The 27,611-nt window shown below is 51.0% G+C and overlaps 1 protein-coding gene across 1 annotated transcript; it reads left to right on the forward strand.

Moving 5' to 3' along the window:
* Nucleotides 1-291: 291 nt before the first annotated feature.
* OC90 (otoconin 90) lies at nt 292-27,078 on the forward strand. The gene is made up of 15 exons (XM_064476653.1): nt 292-377; nt 2,175-2,386; nt 7,758-7,823; nt 9,098-9,154; nt 11,132-11,306; nt 13,557-13,669; nt 14,522-14,650; nt 14,802-14,843; nt 16,058-16,108; nt 17,971-18,018; nt 19,788-19,841; nt 22,756-22,872; nt 23,539-23,710; nt 24,589-24,695; nt 26,600-27,078. Exons 1-15 carry the CDS (start codon nt 292-294, stop codon nt 26,890-26,892), a joined length of 1,722 nt encoding a protein of 573 aa, XP_064332723.1. The 3' UTR covers nt 26,893-27,078.
* The last annotated feature ends 533 nt before the right edge of the window (nt 27,079-27,611 follow it).

Genomic DNA, 27,611 nt, shown 5'->3' on the forward strand with positions numbered 1-27,611 from the left:
TCTGGAGAGACTCACGTGTGATTTCCCTCTGCAGTGTACTCCAGCTGGGTTGTCTGCAGCCAATCAGACTTGCTGTACTGTGCGTCCAGGTGATCTTCCAAGCCCCCTAAATAGGAGGTGATGAGGACCTTCTCTCCGGAGGAGCTGTAGAGAGTTGATTTTGTTGTCTTGATTTCTCTTCTGTGTGCCCTGCTGTACTGGGGGTCCCTCAGGTTTGACGATGCACTAATGGGACCCTCAGAAGTCAGAAGAGTTGTGATAGTCTCATTTACCATTGATTATAGCGAAAAGATGGAGATTCAGGTCAGCAAAGGAAAAAGGTGCAGAGAACAGGGTCCAGGCACAGGCCTCCGGGTGTCCTCCCCAAGTAGAGTCGCGTGAGTAGCACTGACTTCTTCCAGCAATGACGTGTGACATCGCGGGTCTCCTGGAGTTTGAGGGGAGGTTTGACCCCTCCTGGGCTGAATAAGTCCTGCTGTGGGGGATGTTTGGGGCAATGAGGAGGCCTCAGGGGGGTGCTGCCACACTGGTGTTCCTGCTAATGCGTGCATATGTGTCCACCAGTGGTTCCCTGATGAGGCAGAGATGGGGGACAGGTATTGTCCCCTCGTTGATGAAGCAGATGGAACAGCTACACGTCATTAACCAGGGTTCCTCCTGGAAACAGGGACACAGGTGCATTTCTGTCTATTTCACTGTCACCTAAAAGACAGTTAAACTGGCAAGAGAAAGAAAGGGAGGGGGAAGGAGAAGGGGACGGAAAGAGACAGAGAGGTGAGGAGGAAGGGGCAGAGGGGGAAGGGAAAGTGGAGGGAAAGGGACTGTGTGTCTGGTTCTCAGTCCTGTTGTGTGTTTCCACGTGTCTGTGTGTGCACGTGGCTACATCCACCTACTTCTGAATAGGTGTGCTGTGTTGGCAGCTGCTGGGGGTGGGGGACTCTGGTGATATCACCAGGCAATCTTTTTTAAACTCTCGTACAACAGCCTTTTTTCTCTTACATCTGAGTTCTTGTGAAATCTTCACATCTCCTTCTATTCCACCAACAGAGATGGGAAAGGCCAAATTTCCAGGGATATTGTAGGCCAATGATTCCCAATGAGGCGGGATTCAGAACCCCCAAGGATGTTTGTCTGGCAATGTCTAGAGGCATTTCTGTTTGTCACAACTTGGGGAGGGGGGACTGCCACTGCTGTCTAGTGGGGAGAGGCCCAGGATACCGCTCACACCCTACAATGCATGGGACACCTCCATGACAAAAAATCATTTGGCCCAAAAGATCAACAGAGCTAAGGTTGAGTCACCTTGTTATTGGCTATGGGAAGAGAACAAACTTGTCAAACTCTGTGAAAAGTCTAGAACAACATACCTAAACAAGTTGTTATGATGCCTCAATACCGAGCAGTGGGAATGCTCTGGAGATGCTGCAGAGATGAATTCTGCTACATTAAGCTATTCATCCCCATTGACTTAACTGATTTAGAGATAGTGCTTCTTCTGTGCTAGTGAGAAAGGATGGACACTACTTCCTCTGTGCATGTGAGACACTGAGCAATAATTCATGATCTATAAACAAAAGTTTCCATGCGCAAAGACAACTAATTCTTTGAAGAAGCCCTTCAGTTAATTCTGGAAAGGCTCAGCTCTCCCTAGATTTGATCTTTAGATGAGCCCTGGTTCCCCAGGAGGCAGAGGTGGAAGGAACAGCTCCCAGGGCTCACAGCGGGGCTCACCTGTAAGCCAAGGATGTCCCATCACCTGTGAGCATGGATGAACACCTCCAACCTCGACGACCACTGTTTGTCTCATCTGTAAAATGGAACTATCCTCCATCCCACCACTGCTGGCATGATAAGGTAAAAATCCTATAAAAACATATGTGGTGTGTAATAGGCACTCAATAAAGGGTCTCTCTCCTTGTTAAATCTGGAAAGGAAGCAATTCCCAAGGGGGCTATGAAGGAACAAGGAAGAACCGGGACTCAACGAGCCCCCTGCCCTTCACGCACGTGACCTGCCCCACCTCTTTCTCACAGTCCTCGGGGACGACCCCCATGTAAAGGCTGCAGAGACGTGGCTGAGCAGTGACAAACTCCGTGTCCTGCTAAGGCGTAAGCAGGGCTGGCACGGGAACCGAGGCTGTTCAGTTACAAAGCCCACCTCACCCTGCCCCACAGCCTGGGCAGAAAAGCCCTGAAGGAAGGAGGCATCAATTTCCCAGGCCTGAGGCCAGGCACATGTAAGAAGAATCACCCCGGAGATCCTTTTGCTGGAGAGTTAACTGGGCCAGACAAAGCCGGCCCCTTCCCTCCAGCGCGCGCCCGTGTGAGTTTCATCGGCGCTCCCCGGATGACCCTGCGCCAGAATCGCTGGGCCTCCGAGCCTGTGGGTGAGGTGCGGGGTGTGGAACAGGGGAGCCATTGTTCTCTGATTAGAGCCTGAGGCCCCTCTGAGGCTCACGTTGGGCCTCTTAATATGGAACCTTCCCCTGCTCCAAGCTATAGCATGCTGCCTCCGCCCCCTCAGAGGCAGACCACTTGCCAACATACCTGAAAGGCTGTCCTCCCTGATGTGGGGGGGGGGTCACGTGACTAAGGGGCTTTCCCTGGGGTATAAAGGACTCAGTCCCCATCTTGTCCAAAGTCAAGCATTGTTCATCCAACGGCTTTCGTGTGAGACCTGCACGGTAGGCATCCCCTTCTCTGGATGGGGCGGGGAGCCAAAGCGGGAAGGAGAGGGTTTTGGAGGGGGAAGGAGGGAGGGGGACGAGGATGGAGGAAGAGAGGAAGGGAGGGATGCTTGCAAAGGGATCTGCGACCTGGGTGCTGCTGCAACCTGTAGCTAGAAATTCAAAGGCACCCTGAGCTTTGTGCGAGGAGAAGCAATGCCAGAGGGCGGCACCTGGGGAATGTCCCTGGGGGAGAGATCCACCACAGCACAGCCGCGAGGGTCCTCCCAACCCGCTTGGGCCAGCGTCTCGCCCTGGGGCACCCGGTGTGGAAATCCAACAGTTATTAACTGCAGGCTGGCCTTACTGAGACCTGGTACGGGCGGGCCTGCCCCACCTTGACAAGGATTACTCCACTTAATCCTCACGACGCCCTGCGGAGGGTAAATGGGCATTTGACTGCCCAGGAAAATGCGTTCCAGGCAGCGTCATTGTCTGGCTCAGGGCACTCATCGAACGGAAGGCAGAGCCCAAGCCCCTACCCCCGACCCCACCCTGGGTCTGTCCAGCTAGAGAGGCCTTGCTCTTAGACGCATCCCAGACGCGGCGGAGTGAGCCAGGACTCCAGTGAATGCAGACCAAGATGAGGCCAGAGGACCCCCAGTCCCACAAGACAGCACTGCCCTGGGTCACTGACAGGCCCGGAGGCTTCCTCGGGCAAATTAGGAAAAGGCAATTCTTCCTCCAGGTGGACACAGCCCCCACCCCCACCCCCAAGGGCACTTGACTTGGCCTTGATAAGGTTGCTGGATTTGGGCAGAGGCCCTGAGCCGTCCCACCCCCAGGTCCTAGGGTATGAGTCCCCCCATTTCAGGGCACAGGGCTGAGCACGTGCTGCCTCCTCTGGGGCGCCCTGATTTCCCTTTTCTCAGCTCCCAGCTGGGGACTGTCAACTGGAGTTCACACGACACCCCAGCGAGTGGCTGGCCCTGAGGGCCGTCCCAAGCAAGTATAACCAAAATTCTTGACAGTTATACAGCGAATAAAATTCCTAGGCTGCTTATGTGGGGTTTAGTGATCAGTAACACACCTGCAGCAAAGACTGAGTCAGACTGGCCGACGTCAGTTTGAATCCTGGCGTTGCCTTGTGCCCCTGCAGTGGTCCCTCTCGGTGAAGGCGGCCTTGGCAAGTTACTGGACCTCTCTGAGCCTCAGTACCCCACCTAGAAAGTTCTAGAGTGTCCTTCCTAGCCAATACCCAGGGATGCTGGGTGGAACACTCGACACTAGGAAGGCCCAAATAAATGAAAGTTCGTGTCTAAAGGAAAGAAGTCCTGAAGTTTGTAACTTACTTCTAAATTGTGATAAAATACACAAAACATAAAATTTACCATTTTAACCATTTTTACGTGTGCCAGTCAGTAGCCTTAGGTACATCCCCATTGCCGTGCTAAACTCACCCCCATCCATCTCCAGAACTTTTTCATTTTCCCCAACTGAAATTCTGTCCCATTAAATACTAACTCCCTCTTCCCCTCTCCCTATAACCTGCTTTAAAAATATGTTAGTGCTAAGTCAAGATTATGTCTGTAATAAGGTCAGTTTTGTTCATTTGCATTCTAATAAAATAGATGCTGGAAAATCCAATAAACGTATTTGCAATTCCAATAAACATCACCCTCAGCCTGTCTACTCTGAGAGTCAGGTCGACCCAGGGGACCATCTCCCTGAAGTGAGTGTTGCAGGAGAAAAAGGACAACCTCCACAGCACTAAACCGACCCCCTCCTTCATTCACCAAACACGGGCTTCCGCTCAAACGGGGAGTTGGAGCCTCCACTGTAATTGCTACTCTCTGTCCAGCCTGTACTGCATGCTGGACGCCGTGGCTGTAACTACAGATGATTTGGAGCCATTTCTCTCCATCAGGCACTTGTGAGTGCCCTGCGTGGATTAACTCACTCAGTCCCCAAAACAACCTCATAAGTTGGATTGTTAATACAAAGGGCACTGGATTTGGGAAGTGGGGTGAATTTCCCATAAATCGTCAGTCTCTGGGCTTCAGTGAACTCACCCGTAAAATGGGAGTTTGGACTAGACGATCCCACTGCCTCTTCTGAGCTCCGACATTCTGGCATCCTCGCGTCGTTTGATGGTAACAGTATTGAGTGTAAGATAGCTTCAAGGATGGGAAATAGAGGCAATATTTTGTAATAACTGTAAACGGAGTGTAATATTTAAAAATTGTATAATTTTTTTTAAGTTTCATCATCAAAAAGGAAAAAGAAAAAATCTGTCTAGTAAGTGCCAGGTAGTGACATGGGCCTCAGTTCCAGGTGTGACTTCAAAAGGGTCCCCTGAAGTGCCTTCAGTTTTGCCCCCCACTCACAGAGTTTCCAGGGCGTGCCACTTTCCAGTGGGAGAGCTTGTCCAACCAAAGAGCCCGTTTAACCTGGAAAGTTAATCTACTGTGGGAATGTACGTGGCTAAAAAAGGTTACAAGGGAGCATTATGTCTGTCGGATACCAAGCAGACTATTTGAGAAGGCTTGAGCTGAGTGTGAATCTCAAAGAACTCACATCTTCTGCTCTTTTATTCATTCAACAAACATTTATCTTACAGCCTCCAAAGGCCGTGCTGAGCCCTGGGGCAAGTTCACAGAGTAGAGATCCTACAGCGTACAGATGTCTTCTCCCCTGGGACACCTTCCCCAATGCCAAGCCCCACACACCTGCAGAGCAGCCCACTGCAGCTCTGGGTACCTATGCTGGGCCACCAGGACACGGGACAGCCTTTGTCTCTGGGAGAACAAATTGGAGAAAGTGCCCCATCCTCCAGGTCGATGCAGCCCTGCAGAGGGCAAGCTTGAGAGCTGACCACTGGCTGCATTTCAGCCCCTACTTGCCCTCCTAGCACAATAACTTTGCACAGTGCACAACACATACAACCGTATTTAGCAGCCCTGTGTATGCCCCTGAGGTATGATCACACTGTATCATCATTCAAACTTTGTCCTAAAAACATTTCTAAAACAGAATATGTATGTATAAGACATCCGTTTATCTCACATTCTTTGAGGAGTTATATTCCCAAGGGTCTAAAACTATTCTAAATCCCTTCTGTCTTTAAATTTTTCCTTCCTTATTAAATCCAAGGTTAAAAAATAAGTAAATAAATAAATCCATGGTTTATCTGCTTGAGTCAATAGACAGTAAGTGGTTACTGAAGTTCAATATTTACTGCTCAGATTATGGGGCAGCTACCACTGAAATGTGGCAGGATCCTGACTGACCCTGCCCACCACCGCCTTTCCCCCAGGCCGTCCCTGATCATGCCTCTGGAACCTCCAGGCCTGCCACGAAGTATTTAAATTGCTCAAAAGCCAAGGAAAGGAAGAAAGATGGAGCTCTACAGGAAAAGCAGTGTTTGCTAGCAGGCCGTGCCACAACGCGATGGCCATATCTATTTGTGTGATGTTGATAGGAGGGCTCAGAGCCAGCCTGCTCAACAAGGCTGTTCCAAATGCTGGTGGATCAGAACCCATGGGCATAGGTCACTCCAAATTCAGTTTGCAAAAGTCATACTCAGGCACCTGTTAAGCTGCTCCCCTCCCCCATTAGCCTTTGAGTCGCCAGTGGGTCAGCTGTGTTTTCCTCACTCTGCCTTCCTGGCTCCTTGCCGTGGTGCCTGACACACAATAAATGACCACTGATTTGCTGAATAAATAAATGAGACCAGAACCACGTCCTCAAGGAGTGCGTGGTGAGGTTTCCATTTCACAGGTGGATAAACTGAGTCTCCCAGAGGGCACGTGATCTTCTGGATGTTGTACTGCTGGTAAAGCCACTAGCAAAGTGGGGACAAACACTGTGGGGACTTTTCTTCTTGGTCCACCCTGCCTTATGGGACAAGCAGCTCCTGTGGGGTCTAATGTCATGGTTTCTGAAAGCAGACTCGTCACAGACTGCTGACTTCTCTCCCTGGAGGCTGTTCCAGTCGATGCCAGGGCCCCACCCTTTGCTCTGCTGCCATGATTGTGCTTCTCCTAGGAGTGCTGATGGCCTCGCATGTCGGTGAGTAACGGCACTTTGCTGGATTTCTGGCTTCGTATATAATGACACACTATTAACACTCAGACATCTTGTCAAATGCCATCTGATTTGCTCATTTTATCCCCTTGCCTAATGAGTGATGGAAATCAAACATAATGCTAAGCTCTAGGGTTAATCCAGTTGACAGTTCTGAGCGTGCTGTACAGTGCGTGGATGTGAGGGATAGGGGATGAGTGCGGCCCTAGGGAGAACGAAAGGCAAGGGGGCCCGTTAGCAAGGCTCTCTCCACCCAATAGCCCGTCTCCTCTGCCCACTGTCCCTTGCTTTGCTGAGTCCCTTGGAGTGCGCTGGCCGTCTTGACACGCAACGACTCCCTGTCCCCTTTTGGAGGTATATCCGTTGTAAAGGGCAAACATTCTACCCTCATGTTCTAAAGTTGGGTCCTCTGCCGCCAAACCCTCTAGCCACCTGAGCGAGCTCCTTGGCAGCCAGGGTAACCATTTCAGGTCCACCGGACGTCCTGGCTACGACTCTCAGGCTCCCTCCTGCGATCGTTCTTGTCTGCATATTCATGCAGTTCTCGAACACCCCAACTCACCTCCTTCCTTCCTGCAACTGGCTGGACACCGTCCTAATTGTGATCACTCATTTATCTCAGCATTTTTCTCCATCTTTTCGCATATTCATGTAAACTCTGGACCAGCCCACCGACCCTCCTCTCTCTCTGGTTCTCATGCACAATAGTGAGTGGGAGGCACTAGTGATCATTTACCTTGACCAAGGCGGCTTACATGCCCATCTCCAGCCAGAAGGCCACTCCCTCAAGGCCAACCAGTGTAAAATACCGGGCCGCCCTGGCCTCACCTGTTTTCTCTAAGAGCTGACCTCAGAGATCTGGCACATAGCAGGTACTAGAACAATGTGCGTAGATTTGGATTTACGGGCATCCTCATTGCTCTCCCGGCTGCCGCCTCCCAGCCCGAGCCCAGCCCTTGGGCAGGGGCAGTGTTTGTGCTAACCCTGCTCTCCTCCTCAATTACAGGGGGCCACCCTCTGGACACCCCACACCTTCCACAGGAGCTGCCTCCAGGACTCTCAGAAAGTATCAGTAAGGATCCTTTGATGTTTGCTTAGGAGACCTAGCTGGGGAGAGAGTCGTCTAGGGTATCGGCAGAGAAATCGATCCCTTCTGAGTGTCCCCTAGAGTCACTTACTGCGCTGGCCTTTGTAGGTCAGGTGACTCGGATAAGAGACTCAGAAGCCTTTCCCTCGCAGTCTACCCTGGTGTCTGACCCATCATTGGTCTCTCCTTGGAGACAAAGTACTAAAAACTCTCATCAAAGGACAGAGGCCAGCTGCAAGAGGAAACCAGGAGAAGGAAATGGGTGGTCAGTGAGGGCTACGTGGTGAACGGCTTGGAAGGCAGGACAGAAAGAGAAAGATGACAGCTTAGCGCTCTAGCGAAGAGCAAAGGGGAGCCGTGATCGCTCCTTGGAGAAGGGAGGGTTTCCCTGGTGATGGACTGTAAAGCTTCCTCAGGCGGGCTCTTACACAGGGATCGCTGAAGAATCCAGTGCATGGTGAGCTGACAGGTGAGATTAACTCTGAATTAAGGGTTCGTTGCTGAGAGGCGAGCTGAGTCATCCAAGTTATCTGTGCAGGAGCCCATGCAAGCTCAGTGATCAGTCCCAGCCAGACACAGATGATAAGTGACCTCTCTCCAAACGGCATAGCCCCCACGGGCAGTACAGTGCCCACTAGGAGGTCCGCTTCATGTAGACGTTTCAACACAGGCTTTTAGAAGGACCATGGCCAGGAAACAGTGTGCCAGCAGGTCATGCCAGCCATCCCTCTGTAGCGAGAACAGCATGGAAGCAGTCTTCACAGCAGTCCAGGAGCCCCCAGGTAACAGCAGGGACCAGGGGAATGGGGCTCACGTGGAGCAGCCCCAGGACCCGCCCCGAACTAGACGCTTCATTCGCCAAAGGAGTCAGTATCTCTAGTGACCACTTCATAGGTATAGTTTCTAGGATGCCCAGAGGGATGTGTCCAACTGCAAGAGTCATGACTCTGATGGAGACCCAGAACGTGGCCACCCCTCCACCCAACAAGTGTTTGCAGTTCACCCACAGTTCCTGCCAGTCCAAATACATCTTACCATCCAGGGGTCTTTTTCACCCCTGAGCATTGTTGTCTGGCAACACAGTTCACGGTTTATCTTATCAAGTTTCCATGGTAACCTGTGTTAATAAAAAGTTAGCCCCAGGTCAGATATATTGTGTTAGAGAAGCATTTTCATTCGTTCTTCCCCTGGGAGTGAACAGGGAAGGGGAAGGGGAGACCCCAAGTCTTTCTCATTTGTTTTCCCTTCCTTCCACGTAGATATGACTTTCTTCAATGGGGTGTTTAAAAATGTGGATGGTGTGGCCGAACTTTTTGGTAAGTTACACCTGAACTTGCTTTTACCCGTTGGGTGTCAGGGCACGGGACGTGTGTGGAAAATCTAAGGAAATGACCAGGACCTTGGGCTCTGCCTTCTTGGCTCCTACGGCCTCCCCAGCAAGCTCCCAACCATGTGATCCAGGTTCCAGCAAGAGTAGTGGTGCCTTTTATCGCAGGGAGAGTCACTGAGTTGCCAAGCGCCTTCGTAGTCCTGACTTCATTTGTCCTGACCACAACCTGGCCAGGAGGGGAACAACATTCACATTTTACAGGTGAGGAAACTGAGCCTCCGGGAGTTCAGGGACTTGTCCAAAGCCAAACAACTAGAAGGGACAAGGCCTCCTCTGTCCAGAGCTGAGTCCCCCTACACCAAGGTAGTTTTGTTTTTCCTTCTTGACCAGAAAATATACGTAAAGCTTAAGAAGCATTCCATTTATCAGTCGTGGATCTGGGATGCGACTGTCAATTGCATGGCACTGTGATGATTCCTGCCATTGATGGCTAAAAATGCCCCAAATAAGATCATAATATGACGGACGGGAGCAAGATGACTCTGAACTGCTGTGGGATCAGAAAGTGCTGGCCGTGAAACTGCGCTTACAATGTACACGTGACTAAGTGCAGGTGCCTTGTAAGTTTCTGAAAGAAAATGCGTGTTTACATATAAACACACACATCTTATAGTAGCTTTTTCCATCATTTATTCATATTTCTGATGAGGCTGCATGGAAACAAAACAGGGAAAGGAAGCCTGAATGAGATAGGAAGAACCTAGAGCAGTCGGGGTGGACGTGGTCCTCGCAAACAACTTTTGCTCTCCCCAGGCTCCCTCCTGTGACCCTGTGCGTTTCAGTCACTGCTGTGGGATGACCCCAGTAAGCACTTCACGGTCCTGCAGTCACAAAGGCAGAGAGTGGAGAGGGTGAACCTGAGATTTAGAGTCAGAAAGCTGGATACTGTTTTCTTGCCAATTTTGTTTGCAAGAGCACTTTGGGTTAGGGTCAGTCGTCATCACTGGCGGATACCTCGTGCGTTCTCTGACCTTCAGTTTCCCTACCTGGGAAGTGGAGGAGGCAGAACAGCATCTGCCTTGCAGGATTAACAAGGGGTCTGTGGGGTCACAGACCAAGTGAAAGCTTTCTAAAGCACTACTCACCCTATCAGTTTTATCTCTTGTGCAATTTAAAGTACTTAACAGTTTCTGGCACATAGCAGGTGCCCCCAGAAGATTAGTGTCTATACCCCTCCTCTTCCTGCACTGATTTATAGTCCTTTATTACCAGGAACTTATCATTTGAGATCCATTCAGCAAAATAATAATAACTTCAATAATAAAGACATATAATTACCTCACAGAAGCCATCTGAATCACAAGGATTGGTGCAGTAGTTCAACACCAGTATCAGAGACCCAGCACACCTGCAGTCTTGCCCCACTGCTACCCTAGGCATACTGTTTTTCAGCTTTAGATTTGGGGCCTCATGGCTGCAAGGTGGTTGCTGCAGTTCCAGCCAGCATATCCTCACCACATTCAAGGAAGGAGAAAGGTGTAGTCAAAAAGTTCCTCTTACGTGACTTTATGCTTTATTAGGAAGGAAATATTTCCCCAAAGCCCTTAACAGACTCCCCCTGAAGTTCTTTTGGCCACATCTGGGTCTCACGCTCAGCCCTAGACTCATCACTGTCATGGAAGCATGATGAGCTGAAAATGGTCATGAAACATGCCCAGGGACTTGGGGAAGTGGCTAACCTTCTTTAAGTACTTTTCAGCTTTGTCTGTTAGGAAGAGGGACAAATGGCTATTAGGTGGGAAGCAGCAGAGGCCACAGCTTGTAAAGCTGCCTCCCTTCAGCTGCCTAGAACAGGCCTGAGTGCACAGCAGGTGCTCGGCAGGCTGATGAGGCACCGTCCGCCTGGGGTGTGCAAGTCCCGGGAACGCGAGCTCCCCCTCCACTCTGGTTCCCCCTCCCCCAGACTGCCTGGGCCCCCACTTCACCTGGCTGCAGGCTGTCTACACCAACTTCCCCGCGATGCTCCAGTTCGTGAACGGCATGAAGTGTGTGGCTGGGCTCTGCCCCCGGGACTTCGAAGACTACGGCTGTGCCTGCAGGTTTGAGATGGAAGGGCTGCCTGTGGATGAACCTGACAGGTGAGCGAGACCGACGGGGAGGGCTCCTTTGGGGGTGGGGGTGGGGGTGCTCCTGGAGGCCTGGCTGAGCCATGGGCAGAGCACAGATGCCGGAAGCTCCCCGGACTGCGCTCCGGTTGGGAGGAGTCTGGGGGCGTGCGCGATGCAGTTTAGAATTTTAGAAGCACCCGGGGTTAGCAAGGATGTGGCACACAGCTCCTGGTAGCAGGCGGGTCAATGGGGACCATTGGGTGGGATCTGTTAGAGCTTTATCTCAGCATTTTTCTCCATCTTTTCGCATATTCATGTAAACTCTGGACCAGCCCACCGACCCTCCTCTCTCTCTGGTTCTCATGCACAATAGTGAGTGGGAGGCACTAGTGATCATTTACCTTGATCAAGGCGGCTTACATGCCCATCTCCAGCCAGAAGGCCACTCCCTCAAGGCCAACCAGTGTAAAATACCGGGCCGCCCTGGTCTCACCTGTTTTCTCTAAGAGCTGACCTCAGAGATCTGGCACATAGCAGGTACTATGAGCCAGTAATGCCACTGCTCTGTCCCTGAGGGGCTCTGTGACCTTAGGCAAGTTGTTTAGCCTCTTTGTGTTCCAGCTTCCTCACCTGCTCAGTGGAGGTAATAACAACACCTACCCCTCAGAGTCGCTGTTTAGGGTCACGCAACCAAATACAAGTGAAAGTGACAGGGACTCTGCCCGGCTTAACCGCGTCAGCGGTTGGTAACGACAGTCCTCGAGTCTCGGCAACGGGTAGTGACAGTAGCGATATTGGCAGGGCTGCAGGAGCAGTGGTGGCGGTCGTGAGAGTGGTGGCAGTCACAGCTGGGCTGGCAGCAGTCAGAGTAGTAGTGCCGGTAACAGCAGCAGAGCAACAGGTGTCCTAGTGGCCGCAGTGGCATTAATGGTAACAACAGCAGAGTAACAGGTGTCCTAGTGGCCGCAGTGGCATCAATGGTAACAACAGCAGACTGACAGGTGTCCTAGTGGCCGCAGTGGCATCAATAGTAACAACAGCAGAGTAACAGTTGTCCTAGTGGCCGCAGTAGTGTTAATAGTAACAATAGTGGTTGTCATAGTAACTGCAGCGGCGTTACTTGTAACGATAGCAGTCATCGCAGCCAGAAGCAGCGCTAATGAAACTGCAGTGGGGGTGAGTAGTCGTGGTGGAAGTAGTGACAGCAGTGACTGGAGACGCAGCACAGCCGCAGCGGTGTGGAAGCAGGAGACTGAACCCACCCCTCACCTCTGCTCCGGGACCACGTCCACACCTCACCGGTATTACACTTGCGCCCAAATCCAGTGTGATGGAGCGTGTGCTTTCGTTGACTGAGACTCACAGGAGATAGGGAAGGACTCCCCTTTGTAACACACTGGACAGCCCATGGTAAGTTGTTTCTGGACCAAGAGGATAGTTTGCCATCTCTGAGACCATGAGCAAACTGACTACTGGAGGCAGCCGCTGACATTCAGAAGGGGAGAGGCTGAGTCCGCCTGGGCGGGGTGCCAGGGCCAGTTCTGGGAACGTGTTTTCCTTTCAGGTCTTCCCTTACCACTTCTTTTAGTTATTAAAACACCTTGTAAACCTAGAAGTCAAAGTAGTAATTCACCACTGTCTGAACGATCAGAGCATCGATGGGCAAATTGACAGAATGGTGGGTCACGCCCGGTTTCAGTTACTTCACACGGTTCAGTTGCTGGGGGTGGGAATTTCCAGACTCTTGGAGGACAGGTTATTTCCACCTTGAACTTGCACGCCAGATCCCCAAAATAACTGCAATCATTTCTTGAGTGCCAACCACATGGCAGGGTCTCTATGGACATTCTCTTGACTCCCCCAAATTCTTACGAGTTAGGTGGTGTGAGAAACTTAGTAGCTTGCCCAAGGCCGTCAGCTGCCCGTATGTTGTTTCTCCTTTACACTGGTCTCCATTGACCTCTTGTACGACTGCAAGAGCCACCTGACTCTCTTGTTTAGTGTCAGCCTCTCTCTGTGACCAACCTTGACCTTGGCAAGTTACAGAGCTCTTTGTGACTCAGCTTTCATATGTGTAAATGCTCAAAATAACAATAGCACCTGCTGAATAGGTGACATAATCCAAATTTAAACATCATGTGTATGTGTGCATTGGCACTAAGTGTTTGAAACAGACCACGGCCAGGAACCACCCAGAGACACAGAATGATCGTGCACTCTCTGCCTCTCTTCTAACCCCAACCCACGCTTGCACCCTGACCCCTCCCTGTCCTGCCACAGCTGCTGCTTCCAGCATCGCAGGTGCTACGAGGAAGCTGCTGAGATGGACTGTCTCCAGGACCCCGCCAAGCTCAGCACAGACGTCAACTGCGTCAGCAAGAGGATCATATGTGGTGAGCACCTCCAGGTGCCCAGGAGGCTGGGCTGAGCAGTGACAGCTCAGAGACCCCAGTCCCAGGCTCCCAGGGTCCACTCTCTCTTCATCGCCATTGGTAACATCACTGGGTATCCTTAGAGCCCTACCCAGGCTGGATTGAAGGCATCTGAACCTTGCATGGAGCCAAGGTGCAAAAAATGCTTTTTGAATTGAAACAAGAGTTGATGAGCAGGTTATTTGATTTACAATTTTATGCTTGTCGCAACTCTGGGAGCCTGGGAAGGGCAATTGGTTTGCTACTATTGTGTGATTTAAGGGCAATGAGTTACCAACTCCAACCTCACATGGGGAGGAGAAAAGCTGCTTCAGAGATCTGTTGTGAAAATTAAGCAATGCTTAAATGTAAAACAATGTTACATTTAAAAAATGTAAACAAGACATGGTTTGATCCAAGTTTTAAACTGGGTTGTTTGGATCCTTACATGAGAATAGACTGAGCACCAGGCAGGGAGGCAGGAGGACTAGTTAAGCCATTGATGTAACCCAGGCGGCTGATGATGGGGAGGGGGTGGAGATGGGGAGACGTGGTCAGACTCAAATAGGCTGAAAGTAGAGCCAGTAGGATGGCTTGATAGATTGGGTGTGAGTGTGAGAGGAGAGGAGTGCCTAAGGCTCCCAGGCTGGGCTCGCCCAACTGAAGGGGTGGAGCTTCATGGATGAGATGAAATCGGCATGGATGAGATGAAGAGGACCACAAGAGAAACAGGCCTTTGCGGGGGCAGATCAGGGGTCAGTTTTAGAGTTTGCATCACCTCTTGGGATTCCCAGTGAGCTCTTCTCATCTGCTCTGCCCTTGCTCTGTGTACAGAGTCCAAGGATGCTTGTGAGCACATGCTGTGTACCTGTGACAAGGCTGCCATCGAGTGCTTGGCTCAGTCCAGTATCAACTCTTCCCTGAACCTTCTGGACACTTCCTTTTGTCTGGCTCAGCCTCCAGGTAGGAAGATCCCGGCCCTGCAGCAGAAACGGAGTTGATGATCTGGGGCAGGAGCTGGTCTGGGACCAGTCTTGCTGCGTTCCTTCAGGTGCCAAGTCCAGCACCTTCTAACATGCCCCAAACCCACTTCTCTAATGTGTTTTCTTTCCAGAGACAACCAGCAGGAAAGAGCGGCTGACACTTCTGCCCCGAGGTAAGACCTTCCCGGGAAGCTGCTCTTCCTTGGCCAGAGGGCCCTGACCACCGATGTGAGTGGGGGATACACCTCCTCCCTTCAGTCGGCCTCACCGGATCTGGAGTGACCCGTGGCACTGAAGATGTGTCCACCTGTCCCTGACCAGACACACTGTCACTTCTGATAACCCAATGCACATCCAACATCAAATGGCCCTTGCTGCGTACACAGGTGTGAGTGGAACCCAGTTAGGATGACAACCTCCCAAATTCTTTCTCTCAGTTGATAGTCGGAGCCCTGGCATGCAGTGTGACCAGGACAGGGTCCAGGGCTCAGAGAGGCATGGTCCCTCCCGGCTGGGTGAGCTCCTGGCCACTGAGGCCTCCCCAAAACAGATTAACTGCCTCCCTCCTCTGTCCTCCAGAGCCTGCAGCACAGGGAGCAGCCCGGACCAGGCAGAGGCTCCTTGAAGGGGAGGCTTTGCCACTTTTCAGGACACAGGGGGCTCTTAAATGACTGTCTGTTGAACTGAGCAAGGAATGATTCTGACTCTAAAACATGCATCTTATGCAAAAAGTGAATTAGGTTTATGCCCATCATTCCTCGTTCACAAAGTTCCCACAATCTCTCACTCCCAACACCATGGGTACCTGGGGATGGGGCGTTTGGGGTCCACTTTGACAGAGCATCCTTCCTTTCCTGGGGCCAGGGTCTCTTTCTCAGAACTAGTCCTGCTGTGTTTGTTAGAGAGGAAGCTGATGTGGCTGTGCGTGTGGATGTAGGTGTGCCTGTGCGTGCGGTTGTGTGTAGGTGTGTGTAGGTTTGTGTGTGTTTGGGGAGTGTGTGTGTTGCATCTCTGTGTACCTTCTGAGTCCAGCGCCCTTCTTCCTCTGCCATCTGCCTCCTATTTGCATAGAGGTCTTCTCAGGTCGGGGTGCCACACGCTCCAGAGCCACAGACTTTCAGAGTTTGCAGCCCTTTCATTGCCACAGCCTGTGTCCGATGGTGACACCTTCCCCAGCAGAACCCAGCACTGGCTGGAGCCCCTCCTGAGCTGGGGCCCTGCTGGGCACACCTGTGTCCTGGGAGGTGTGTCCTGAGGCAGGACAGGCAGCGTTTTACACCCCCTCCTCCCTTGTCCAACGGTCCGGCTTGTCCTTGGAGACCCTTGGCACTTGGTGTTGACACTGGGTGTGTCACTTATTGCTGTTGGGGGGGGTCTCTTTTTCCAGTGGTTTCTGTGGAGCCCACGGACTCCAGCCTGATGGCCCTCTCGGGAGAAGGTGAGCACAGGGGGACTGGTGTGTAACCCAAATACCTGTGTTTTGTTTGTACGATCTGCCTACTTGCTGGAATTAGGTCCCCCAGGATGCCCCCAGCCGGGGTTTGTGGTAGAACAGCCTCAGCTGCCTTCCAGAGCCCCTCCCACTTCCTCCCGACCCCCACATCTCTTCTCTGCTTACTCAGCTTTCTCCCAGACTCCTATTCCCACCTTGGGAGAATCGTCAGATAAAATGCCGGACCCCCACCCTCGACCACTGATGTTGAATTTCAGATGCACAGCAAATACCCTCTTAGTATAAGTATGTCCCAGAATTTGCAGGGGACATACTTACGCTAAAAGGTTATAGGAGTTTGTTTATTGCTCTCCTCTTGTGCCACTGCTTCTGCAAGTTCAGAAGCAGAGGCTTATCCCTGGCCGTCCTCCACTTCCAAGGGCATGTCTTCCTCAACAGCTCCTAGACAGCCCGTGCCTTGGAGTCCAGGTCCAGAGAAAAGAGGAAATGAAACCTATACGGAACCAGAGCTTCGGCACTTGCCCTGCCCCCAGGGAGCAGTCATCCCAATGTGATTGGCAGCGGCCACTTCCATTCTAAATGGAGGACGTGATACAGGCTTCATGGCCTCACAGATAACCCCAAATTCGTACATTTTCTACTTTCTTCAGGCTGAACCATGCCTTGTGACATGAGCCTGGGAAAGACCCAGGAAATAAGATTCCTCAAGGAATCTAGAATCTAACTGGAGGAAGAGAATGGATACACTTACATCTTCACTCCTAACACACGTGCACTCACATCCATGATCTAGGCAGAACCCGAAAATGTCCTCAGAGGAGGAGGCAGCCTGAATGCGGGGCTCAAAAGTCCATCACACAAGTGCAGGTGGGACACTGTGAGGAAAAGATGTGGGGCTCAGAACTGCTCTCACCATCATGGGATGAAATGATGTCTTGGAGTCAGGCAAGTTTGGGATGGGTTCCCGGCTCTCCCGTTTTTCAGCTGTGTGATTGAGAAGCAGGGTTTAAGCTCTCTAAGCTTCAATTTCCCCTTTGTATTAAGCAGGTATCGTCTTTTTTTTTTTTTTTTTCCTGTTAAGGGCCAGATAGTAAATGTTCTAGACTTTTTGGACAAGAAGATCTCTGTTGCCACCACTCAACTCTGCATCATAGTAGGAAAGCAGCCCTAGAAGATCCATAACTGAGTGGGTGTGGCTGTGGTGCCAGTAAAACTTTATTGACAAAAATGGGCAGAGGGCTGGGCTGTAGTTTACAAACCCCTGGAAAGGGATGATTATACCTGTCCTTTAAGGTGACAGAAGAGTTAGACGAGACAGAGCATGGGAAGATTCTGGGCCAGTGTCTTCTAGAAATTCTCGTGTGGCTATAAAAAACTGCACACACCATCGAATCACATGCAGGATACTGGACAACTTGCCTAAAATACATAATTTCATTTAATGATCTTACAACCCTATGAAATAATTGCTATCACCTCCACATTAAGATGGCAAATTGAGGTGGAGGGAGAAGTTGTCCAAGCCCAGAGCTGGGTGGTAGGGCTGAGATTTGAGACCTCCACTGCTTCCAACCTTACTTCTAGATTAAACTCCCTCTTAAGCTGCCTTCCCCAACAAAGTCTTTCCAACCAGGGGGAATAATGGCCCTTTCTCCCAAAGAGGTCGTTTGCTGGTCTCTGCCTACCCACGGGACTGGTTGTAATCAGGCCTCTTATTCACTAAACTGGGATCTAATGGAACAATAACGTTCAGACATAGTCCCCGATCAGATTGCCCAGGCCTTCTCTCCTCTGGTTAAGGTGCTGAGCTGGGATGGTGATTGAGATTGGGCTGTTTCTTTTCACAGTGGCTGCTGAGACCAGCGCTGACCGACTGACCACTCTCTCCAGGACAAGTAAGCAGAAGGGACTTCAGGGGAGGACAGCATGGAACCTAGTGGGGAAATGCCATCTAAATATTTGTGTTTGGTTCTGGTGACCGCTTTTTGACAGGACCTGGAGGAAATATATACCCATTTTGCAGATTATATAGGAAACTGAGGTTAAAAGCTCTAAGTCATTCAGCAGTGACTTGTGGACTGGTTTCTAATCCCAGTCTTCAAGCTGTAAGCCTTGTTTTCTTTCCAATATATCATCAGAAGAATTAACCTATTTATTTTATTTATGGTAATTAATAACCATGGATCCTTTATTAATAAGTATATATAACTGATAATAACTATTTACTAGTTACTAAGAATGACTAAGTCAACAAACGGATTCCTTAGTTAACATTAAGGCAGGGACACATTGAGGACCTCCAACGTGCCAGTGTGCCCCTAGGCCTCTCTGAGCTAATCCTTCCTGGTCCTAGGGGCCCATTATTTGCCACATTTTAAAGGTAAATGAGCTCTGAGAGGTGGCGCCATTTGCCCAAGGAGCACAGCTTAGTGTGCCTTTAGTTCTGCATCTCGCCTTGGACAAGAACCACCTGCCCCATCTTAGAACTGTTGAGATTTTCTCCTTTGCTGGAGCATTCGTGTCCACATCAGTACATTCCAAAACCTGATCTTCACATCACATCATCATAAACTTGGTCTTTGACAATTTGAATTGAAGGCTGTTCCTTCCCTCCCAAAGCATTTTGAAGTTACCGCCTCTAGCTCTGTGTGGTACCGCCAGGAGGGAAACGGGAGCCCCGCGTGGTGGTTAAGGGGAACAACGCTGCCGGGAGGTCCGGTTTGCATTTCACCCCTTCCTGGCTCTGTGACCTTGACCAGTGTGTCCCCTTTCTCCTCTGTGAATGCGGGTGAGCCTGGTACTAACTCGCGGGGCTGTTGCTGAGTTAGTAAAGCTGAAGCGCTTGGCGCTGCCTCTGGAGTGTAGTAAGTCTTAGTTCATTCGGGCTGCTACACCAAAGCACTGCAGACTGGGCTGCTGAGAAACAGCAGGAATTTATTTCTCGTGGATCTGGACTCTGGAAATTCAAGATCAAGATGCCTGCACGGTCAAGTTCTGGTAAAGGTCCACTTCCTAGTGCATAGACGGCTGTCCCCACACTGTGTCCTCACACAGCGGAATGGATGAGGGTTCTCTTTCCCTTTTATAAGGGACCTAATCCCATCATAAGAGACCCACCCTCATGACATAGTCACCTCCCAAAGGGCTGCCTCCAAATACCATCATATTGGGGGTTAGATTTCAACATGTGAGTCTGGGGGGAACACACACATCCCACCTACCTCATAGTAGGAGCTTAATAACTGTTAAACAGCAACAGACTCATTTCACAGAGAAGCCGGGGCTCAGCAGCCCTCCTGGGGCCACACCACAAGCAGTTGGAATCCACAATTCTGCTTTCTCATTCTCCTCTGCTCAAAAAATCGTGATTTTTATTTATTTTCATTCACATTCTAGAGAAGTCTACTGTTGCAAAGCATTTCAACAGACTCACTTGCTTCCAGCCTGATAAGCTGCAGCTGTGCTCATCAGCAAGCCTGATTCTGGGGGGTGGGGGTGTCTCTGGCTCGGCAGGGACCCTGCCCTCACCAGGTCTCCTGGCAGGTGACCAGGGATAGGACAAAAATCACGTGGCCGCCTGTGCCCCATGGGCTCGGAGCCGCCTCTGGAGACCAAGGTGCACAGACTGGGGTTGGTGTTCACTCTGGCTCTCTTCTTTTCACAGAACCAGGCCAAGACAAGGAAGGCACGGAAGGTGCTAGGGCCACACCCCCTCCAGGTAAGCGCACTCAGCTTCGCCCATCTTTGTATATATTGTTGTTGCTTATAAAAATCAAGTGTGTTTCCTACAATGGAAGAAATCATTGAAACCAATTTGCTTTTATACTTACCCCCCAAAAACAGACAAATGAAATGAAAAGGTAGATCCATTAGTAGGAAGATATGGAAGCTTACCTGCTAAAGAGATGCATTTAGAAAAAATAGAGAAAACTGTATTTACTTTTCTATTTAAATCACCTGCACTTCCACATTATAAAGATTTTTATACGGTAAAATTTGAACATGCTTTCTTCCAGTCCCTCTCTCCCCCGCTGAGCATAGCAATGAACATAAATAAAACGAATCTGAGATCACTTGACAGCCCTGGTTTTGCAGTCTGGGTTGTAACACTTCACACAATATGATGATATTCCCTTGACATTAAATATTTTTCTGTACCGTGATTTTTTTAGAGGCTGTATGATTGGAATCCTATAATTTATTTAACCAGTTATTACTAACAGGTGTCATTATAAATATAGACACGCACTTTCTTTATGCCCATCTACTTCTGATTAATTTGTCAGGATAAATGTCTAGAAGCTGAATTGCTGGATAAAAGGTGTGATCATTTTTGGACTCTCAATATGTTGCCGAATTGTCCTGGCGGAAAACTGAATCAATTTACACTCAGATGCACATTTCAGTAGCCAATACTGGGTACTATTATTTAAAAACAAGCAAATGAAAAGCTTCTAGCTATTTTTAATAGAAAAAAAGTGATAGCTTATTATTTTCCCTTCTTCTCTTTGATGAAAATTGAAAGTGATTTTTTTTTTTCCCTGAGCTGGGCTGGCCTCTCATTCTGGGACCTTTTGCCCAGGTGAAATTCTTTGCAAAGAATTTCCAAATCTTAATCAAATTTATGGAGTTAGGTTGTTAATGTCATAGGACTAAGGGTATCGCGACTTGGGCCAGGTTTGCCCTGAGATGCACTATGACCTTCTCAGAGTAGGAGGTGAAGGGTCAAGAGGAATTTTTCCTCCAATGGGGCAGCCAGTGCAGGCAGGGTGATTAGCGCAAAATTCACTCATCTTAGGAGAGTGTGGGAGCCTCAGATTCGATTTGCACCAAATATCTAGAAAGTTCTTACCCAGGAGGGTTTAGCAGGAGACTCAGACCCAACTGGGAGCAGACACTGGGCTTCTGGGACCTCCATCCACTTGTGGAACTTTCCACGTGGATGGTTCCACAGTCACTGAGCAATTCTAATGGCTACTATTGACTGTTTCCTCATTGTTAGGAGTTTAGCTAGAAGGATTATTTAAGCACCAAAACGGGTGTCATTAATACAATTTTACATTGGTAGAAGCTGTGTGATTTGCCTCAGGTCATGCACCTAGTGTGTGACGGAGCTAAAACTCCAACTCAGACTTCTTGACCCCTGACATCGTGGTTCTCCCACCTCACGACGCCAACTTGGTGAGAAACAGAGCCAGACGTCTGTTAGAGGTGGCGAGACAGAGTTTGTTCAGACTTTCATAGCAGGGGAGGGGCTTAGGGATAAATGGAGCTCATGTCCAATTTGTGCAGAACGGATGGGGCATTTAAAGGGAGAGTGAGGGAGGAGAAAGGGTGGGGGGACTGGCAGGAGCCCCAGCGGAGTCGGAGGGAGTGGAAAATTCCAAAGAGAGGGTAGGGGGCTGTTTGCAGAAACGTGTGTGGCCAGGCAAGCGTGGCTCTCGGCAGCGAACTTTCTGACTGCTTGGAGCTTTCCCAGGCAGGATCTGAAGTAGGAGCAGGCAAGGCTGAGTCATCCCAGGGACACGGCCTCTCTTGAGTGTTAGAAACCAGGCCAGGGTTTGTGTAAGTCTCTCAGGGTGGGGAGTGTCGAGAGCTTGCAGTTCTCATAGACCAAGGTTGAGGCCTCCCCGAGCAGAGGGCCCTGAGGAGCCTGGCTGAAACTGGGCCAAGGAGAGGGTCTTTGTCAGTTTCTAGCTCTCAGGGGCGTGGCAGAAAGTAACCATCTCCCGGGCCTTTGTTTGTGGGGCTGGAGAATCAGACAGGATGCTAAACCTGAGACCGAGGTCACCGCAGGGCTTCTGAAGGGCCTCCCCTAACCCATCAGGACCGGAGCGCTGAACAAGCAGAGACAGAAACCCAGATGTATGAAGCAAATCAGTACGGCGGGTTGGGGGCAAGATCGCAAGCCAGTCGCCCAGGCCTTGCCCAGAGCTCTGGGCACCGAGCCTGGGTCAGCAGATGAGGCGGGCAGAGCGTACGGATGCTCCCTTGGTTTGGACCAGCCTGAGCTGGAGAATTGGCCTGTGGGCTGGAGATTCTCTTGCCTCCAGCTGAGAAGGCAGGTGGGATGGACGTGGGAGAGCAAAGGGAGATCCAGACAGTGCCAGGGAGAGCGTGAGCGGGGCAGGGCCACGGCACGGCTGAGCACCTCGCACTGAATTCTGAGTGTGATGAGAAGCTGTTGCAATGTTCTGAGGGGTTGGAGGAGGAGTTTTGCTTTGCCTACACTCTTGAGTCCTGTGAGTTGGCTGAACTTCTCCACTATTCTTTTTATCTATTCACTCGTGGGCACCACTGGGTCGTCACTTGGCAGGCGCATGATGGGAAACACGACGCAAACACGGGCCTGAGAGGCTGTGACCGTTCTCTTCCATGAAATGTCACCCGAGGGGTCTAGCTTGGGGTCCTGTCCATTTTAACGTCATCACAGTATATTTGGAAATTCTCACGTAGCCTTCACAGATCCCCGAGGTTCTGCCCTGACATCCGTAGACCCCGTGTGAGGACAGTCTGCTGACGCTCTGTTGTTCTGGGATATCTGTCTGCATTTGGTCTTGACCTCATGTCCATCTGCCAATCTCTTCTTGAACCACTTTTCGAGTATGGACCCTAACGAGGTGTGTTTTCAGGATCTGCAGAGATTGTCGCCACAGCTAAAGCCGTAACCATCATCCCCGCCAGCAGTAAATCTTTGGGGTTGGCCGTGTCATCCATCAAAAGCGGCCCTGGGGAGACAGCTGGAAGAGGTGAGCAGAAGCAGGCAGGGCAGCGTCCTCCCCTGGCCATGGGATCCTCTGGTTAGGCCATTAGCCAAGCCCCTTAGGCCCCTGTAGGGCCTTGTGACCATCTCACCTGGTGCCGCTAGAAAGCGCCTTCCCACTTGCTGCGTGAGCACTTTGAGGTGCAGAGGGGGCAGCACTCGCCTGTAGCCATCAGCTGCTGGAGGCCAGGCCGGGACAAGGAGCCCCTGACCGAGGGGTCTTGCTGCTCTCACTGGCCCAGAAGGAGAGAGCTTGGCGTCAGCAGCACCGTGGTTTGTTGGACAGAATGAGACACTTGGGTCCTGACAGTCCTCCTCCTTGACTGTCCTCCCTTCGGTGTCTTAGCAAAGGCCCCGCACCTGCAAGCAGCCGCCACCGGTTGGACACGCAGGAGGGCTGTGTTCATACCTGGGCAGACCCTCTGTGCCTGCATGTGTCTTGAGCGGGAGGCTGGGCAGAAGCCCTGCGCAGGAGAACGAAGGTTCTTCCCCCGAGGAACCTGTGATGAAGGGGTTTGCACAGTGGACTTTTGCCAGACTTAGCCCAAGTTGCAGGCAGAGGAGGCAGGGAGAGGGAGAAGGGGTGGTGCAGAGAAAGAGAGAGAGAAAGGAGAGAGGACGGAGAAAGAAGAGAGTCCTTGTTTCTCATCAGCCTGTGACAGGTTCACCTTCCTGTACCTGGAAAGTGGGGACGACATGCTGGTGATGCCACAGCTTGGAGAGATGCTCTTTTGTCTGACGTCCCGGTGTCCAGAGGAATTTGAATCTTACGGCTGTTACTGTGGGCAAGAAGGACAAGGCGAGCCGAGGGATGCCCTAGACAGGTACGGGCGGGCGGGGGTGGCAGGCGGGTGGTGCTGATGCTGCCGGCAGCGAGGGGCGAGCACCCTGCTCTCCATCAGGTGTCCATCCCTTCAGGCCCACACGGAGCTTGCTGTGTGCACTCTCTCACTCAGGCCCATTTCCCTCCTGATGAGGAGCTGAGGCTCAGAGGCTGGATTGTCTGAGGTCATTCAGCTACAAAGGAACAGAGCCAGACAGATCCAGATCTTTTGGTTTGGGAGTCCAGCACTCCTCCACAAATACTGCTCAGCTCCTCCAAGAGGGTCAATCTGCCAAGACACCTCAGAAGACCCCAAATCTGCCTGTTTTGCAATGAGCAACACATGGCATCGGGGTCTCCAGCTGATTTGCTCTGCAAGAGGACTCATCGAAATTAGCTTCTGAACAACTTTTAAGCGTAACTGCCAAATTTTATAGCTGCCACTCCTGGAAGAATTTTCACTGACCTCGTGTGTTCAGTAATTAATTCATTCACTTACATAAGCACTTAACCCGTATTTCCTGAGATTTTGCTCTGCGCCAGACACCACGCTAGGTGGAGACACACACATGATTAAACCTAAACCAAGCAGATAGAAACAAACTGCCTATGCCGGGTAGGAGTTTGCATCGTGAAAGAAACAGACAATTCAGCACCCATGCATCCAGCATGACTGACGCTGCTTTAGATGCGGCACCGTTGTGCAGTGGACAATCTGAACAACCATACCTGGTGGCCCTTGCTGTGCATATGAATCAGCCCAGTGCGCCCTGGAAAGGAGGCACCGGCTTCTCTCACTACTATGGGGAGAAGCAGGCCTGGAGGGAGTTTGGGGGCAGCTGGGGGCTCTGGGCAGTAAAGGAACCTCCTTCCTCCTAGGTGCTGTTTGTCACATCACTGCTGCCTGAAGCAGGCGAGAAGGCTGGGCTGCCTGCTTGAGAGGCCTCCTCGGTCACCAGTGGTGTGCGTGGATGGGAGCCCCAAGTGTGAGTGCTGTGGGCCAGTACGCTGGGTTATTCTTTCATTAGGGTCAGCCTCAGGACCATAGCTCATCTTCAGATGCTTTTCCAAGCCCTTGTTCATCTATAAGGCGATTTCCTGCTCCCTGTAACTTCAAGGCCCTTAATACTGTCCCGGTTCCACTGAGGAGGAGGCTCAAGTTCAAGAGGATAGGTCAGCTGACACAAGTCACAGAGCCAGAGAGAGCAGGTGGGGAATGATGTAAATCACCCGAGCTTACTGAGTACATACCATGTGCTCTTCTAAGTTCTGGGTGTGTGTGAGCGCAGTTCATCCTCACACCCGTCCCATGAGGTAGCACTGAGAGCCTTCCCATTTTACAGAGATGACTGAGGTCCAAGATCACACAGGAGCTGGGGTTGGGACTGGAAACCCAGATTGCCTCAGACCCAGAACTGAGTCTTTATGAGGCCAGCGGGTCTCTTTTCCTGAGAAGCAGAACCCTTTTCCCAAGTGAGGTTTCCTGAGAAATCTCATAAAAAGGGGAGCAACTCCAGCTGAAGGGAGAGGTGGGTCTGCAGCTCCACTCCTCCCAGCGCTGGAGGCGAAGGCGCTTCTGTGGCCATCCAGGGCTTCAGCCGGGGGCGGGGGAGAGGGGCGTCAGGAAACAGCCCCACCCCCATGAGCATCACTGTACCCGGCTTGTGTTAGAATTGGCTTCATCTGCATCTCAGGTGGCACTTCCTCATCTACATCAATGCATGCATTTCCCTTATGCTTTGCAGTTTAAAAGGAAGTGATCCCGAGTGCCTTCTCAAGAGCCCTGCAGGGATGTGCCTCACCCTCACTTTTGGTCCAGGGAAGCCCCCGGCTGAGCCATCAGTGCTCCTTTCTCCCTGGGTATCATGAGCCCAAGACTGAAACATTTATCTTTTGTCCTCTAGGGGATGAGGGGCCAGGGGTGGGTTTAGGGCTCTGAGTGACAGGATCAGATGTTTATCGTTTGTGATGCAATCATGCCTTGAGGTCACATGTGCACGGTTAAGGGCGCCTTTGCCCCCCTGGCCTCACAGAATCCAGGGGTGCTGCTTGTGCACTCTGAGCTTCCATGGGCTTCAGTGAACCAGTCCCGGCCCTCTGTGAGCTCTGAGCACAGTGTCCTGTAGCAGACGCAGGTGTCGGGCAGTGAGATGTGAGGGCGTCTCGGAGCCCGCTCTGGGCTGTTCCACCCTGGGCACGAGGGTGGAAGGGCAGAGCTGCTCGGGGGGAACAGGCTCACGGGTGAGTCCCCTCTGCTTTTTTTTTCTCCTCTGCTCTTTCTACTTCCTGCTGTGATGTGAAGGCCAGTGTAGAAGATTTGGAGGGTCCGTGTTATGAGAAAAAGTCCAGTTGATCAATACTTAATGGCAGGCTCAGATGAAAAAATTAAACTGACCAAATATGTCTTTGAAAACCACAGACAACAAGGGTACTGTGTGCAGAATGCTTATCTCTGTCTGAGCACCTCCAGACTCATTCTTTCATTTGAATCACACGGATGCTCCCCACACCGCCCCCACTGCAGGCCACTGAAACAGTCAAGGGGTAAAATAGGGTTGCTAGGTTGAGCAAAGAAAAATACAAATAGCAAAAAAGTTATTTCTGCTGTGATGGAAAGAACCACAAGGTAGGATTCAGTGGGCGCCTCCGGGAAGACACTTCATTTCTCCGGGAAGAGGGTGCTTAAGGAAGCTTTCTGGAGGAGGGGCTTCCAAGTGGATTCTGGACAGACAAGTCTGAGTTAACAAGGAGGAGAAAGTTAGGAATATTCCCCATAGAGGGATCCGTGTGTGCCGGACCAGGAGGTTCAAGATGTGGGGTGGGACGCAGGGCTGAAGGAGCAATCACCCGACGGTGTCTCAGGTCTGCTGCTCTGTTTTTGGCCTCTAAGGTGTGGGGCAAAGCCTGTGCGCGAAGCTGCTTTGTGCCTGTGACCAGACGGCGGCCGAGTGCATGGCCTCCACCTTCTTTAACCAAAGCCTCAAGTCACCTGGCAGACAGGAGTGCCGTGGCAGCCAGCCATCCTGCGGGGACACCATGCCTTCCGCTTCCTCCCTTGGCTCCAGCTCCGAGGAGAACAGTGAGGAGGCCCTGCCCCGCCCAGAGAGCCTGAGAAGAACCAGAAGATTCCTGGGGAAGTCACCTGGTCTCACGGGGACCAGGCCACAACGTGGCCCCAGATAGATTCCCAGGGAAAATGATCAGCACACCCTGTAGTTCTGTTCCCCTGTCACCTCCCCAGGCCGGTCTCCTTCCTTCCGTCCTCAGCAGAGGCTCAGAGCGGAGAGAGGCAGGGGGGTCCTTGCACACACATACTGTGATCTGTCAGCTCACATTCCGATGTGTATGCTTCCTAGTGCATGCTGGAAGCTCAATAAATATTCCAATCAACATTTCTTTCTCTTTTTTTCAATTTTATTTTTTGGGGGGAGGTAATTTTGTTTATCTGTTTATTTATTACTTTCGGTGGAGGTACCGGGGATTGAACCCGGGACCTCGTGCGTGCTAGGCATGCACTGTACCACTGAGCTATACCCTCCCGCCTCCAATCAACGTTTCTTTGTTTGGTTTTGTTTATAGGAAATGTTGTAGGGACTGGTGCATGAATAGATGGCAAAGGTTAGATGACAGAGGAACGGAGGGGAAATTAATGATTTCCACCCCCTAATCACTGACAGCTACTTCTTCTTCTATTAAAAAAATGTAGAAGGGAGTATGTTTAATCAATCTTATGAGATCACTGATGGGTCATCACTAACCCACCAAAGATGTATGCCAAGGGCTGAGCTGACAGCTCTTCTCACACGTACCCTAAAAATACACTCGCCACCCTAGTGATTAAGAGAGTGGCCATATGCCACGGTCACCCCCATGAAGAATCACTGATAACTCTGTCTTGGGTC

Source organism: Camelus dromedarius, chromosome 20 (assembly GCF_036321535.1).
Source record: "Camelus dromedarius isolate mCamDro1 chromosome 20, mCamDro1.pat, whole genome shotgun sequence".
NCBI classification, from domain to species: domain Eukaryota; kingdom Metazoa; phylum Chordata; class Mammalia; order Artiodactyla; family Camelidae; genus Camelus; species Camelus dromedarius.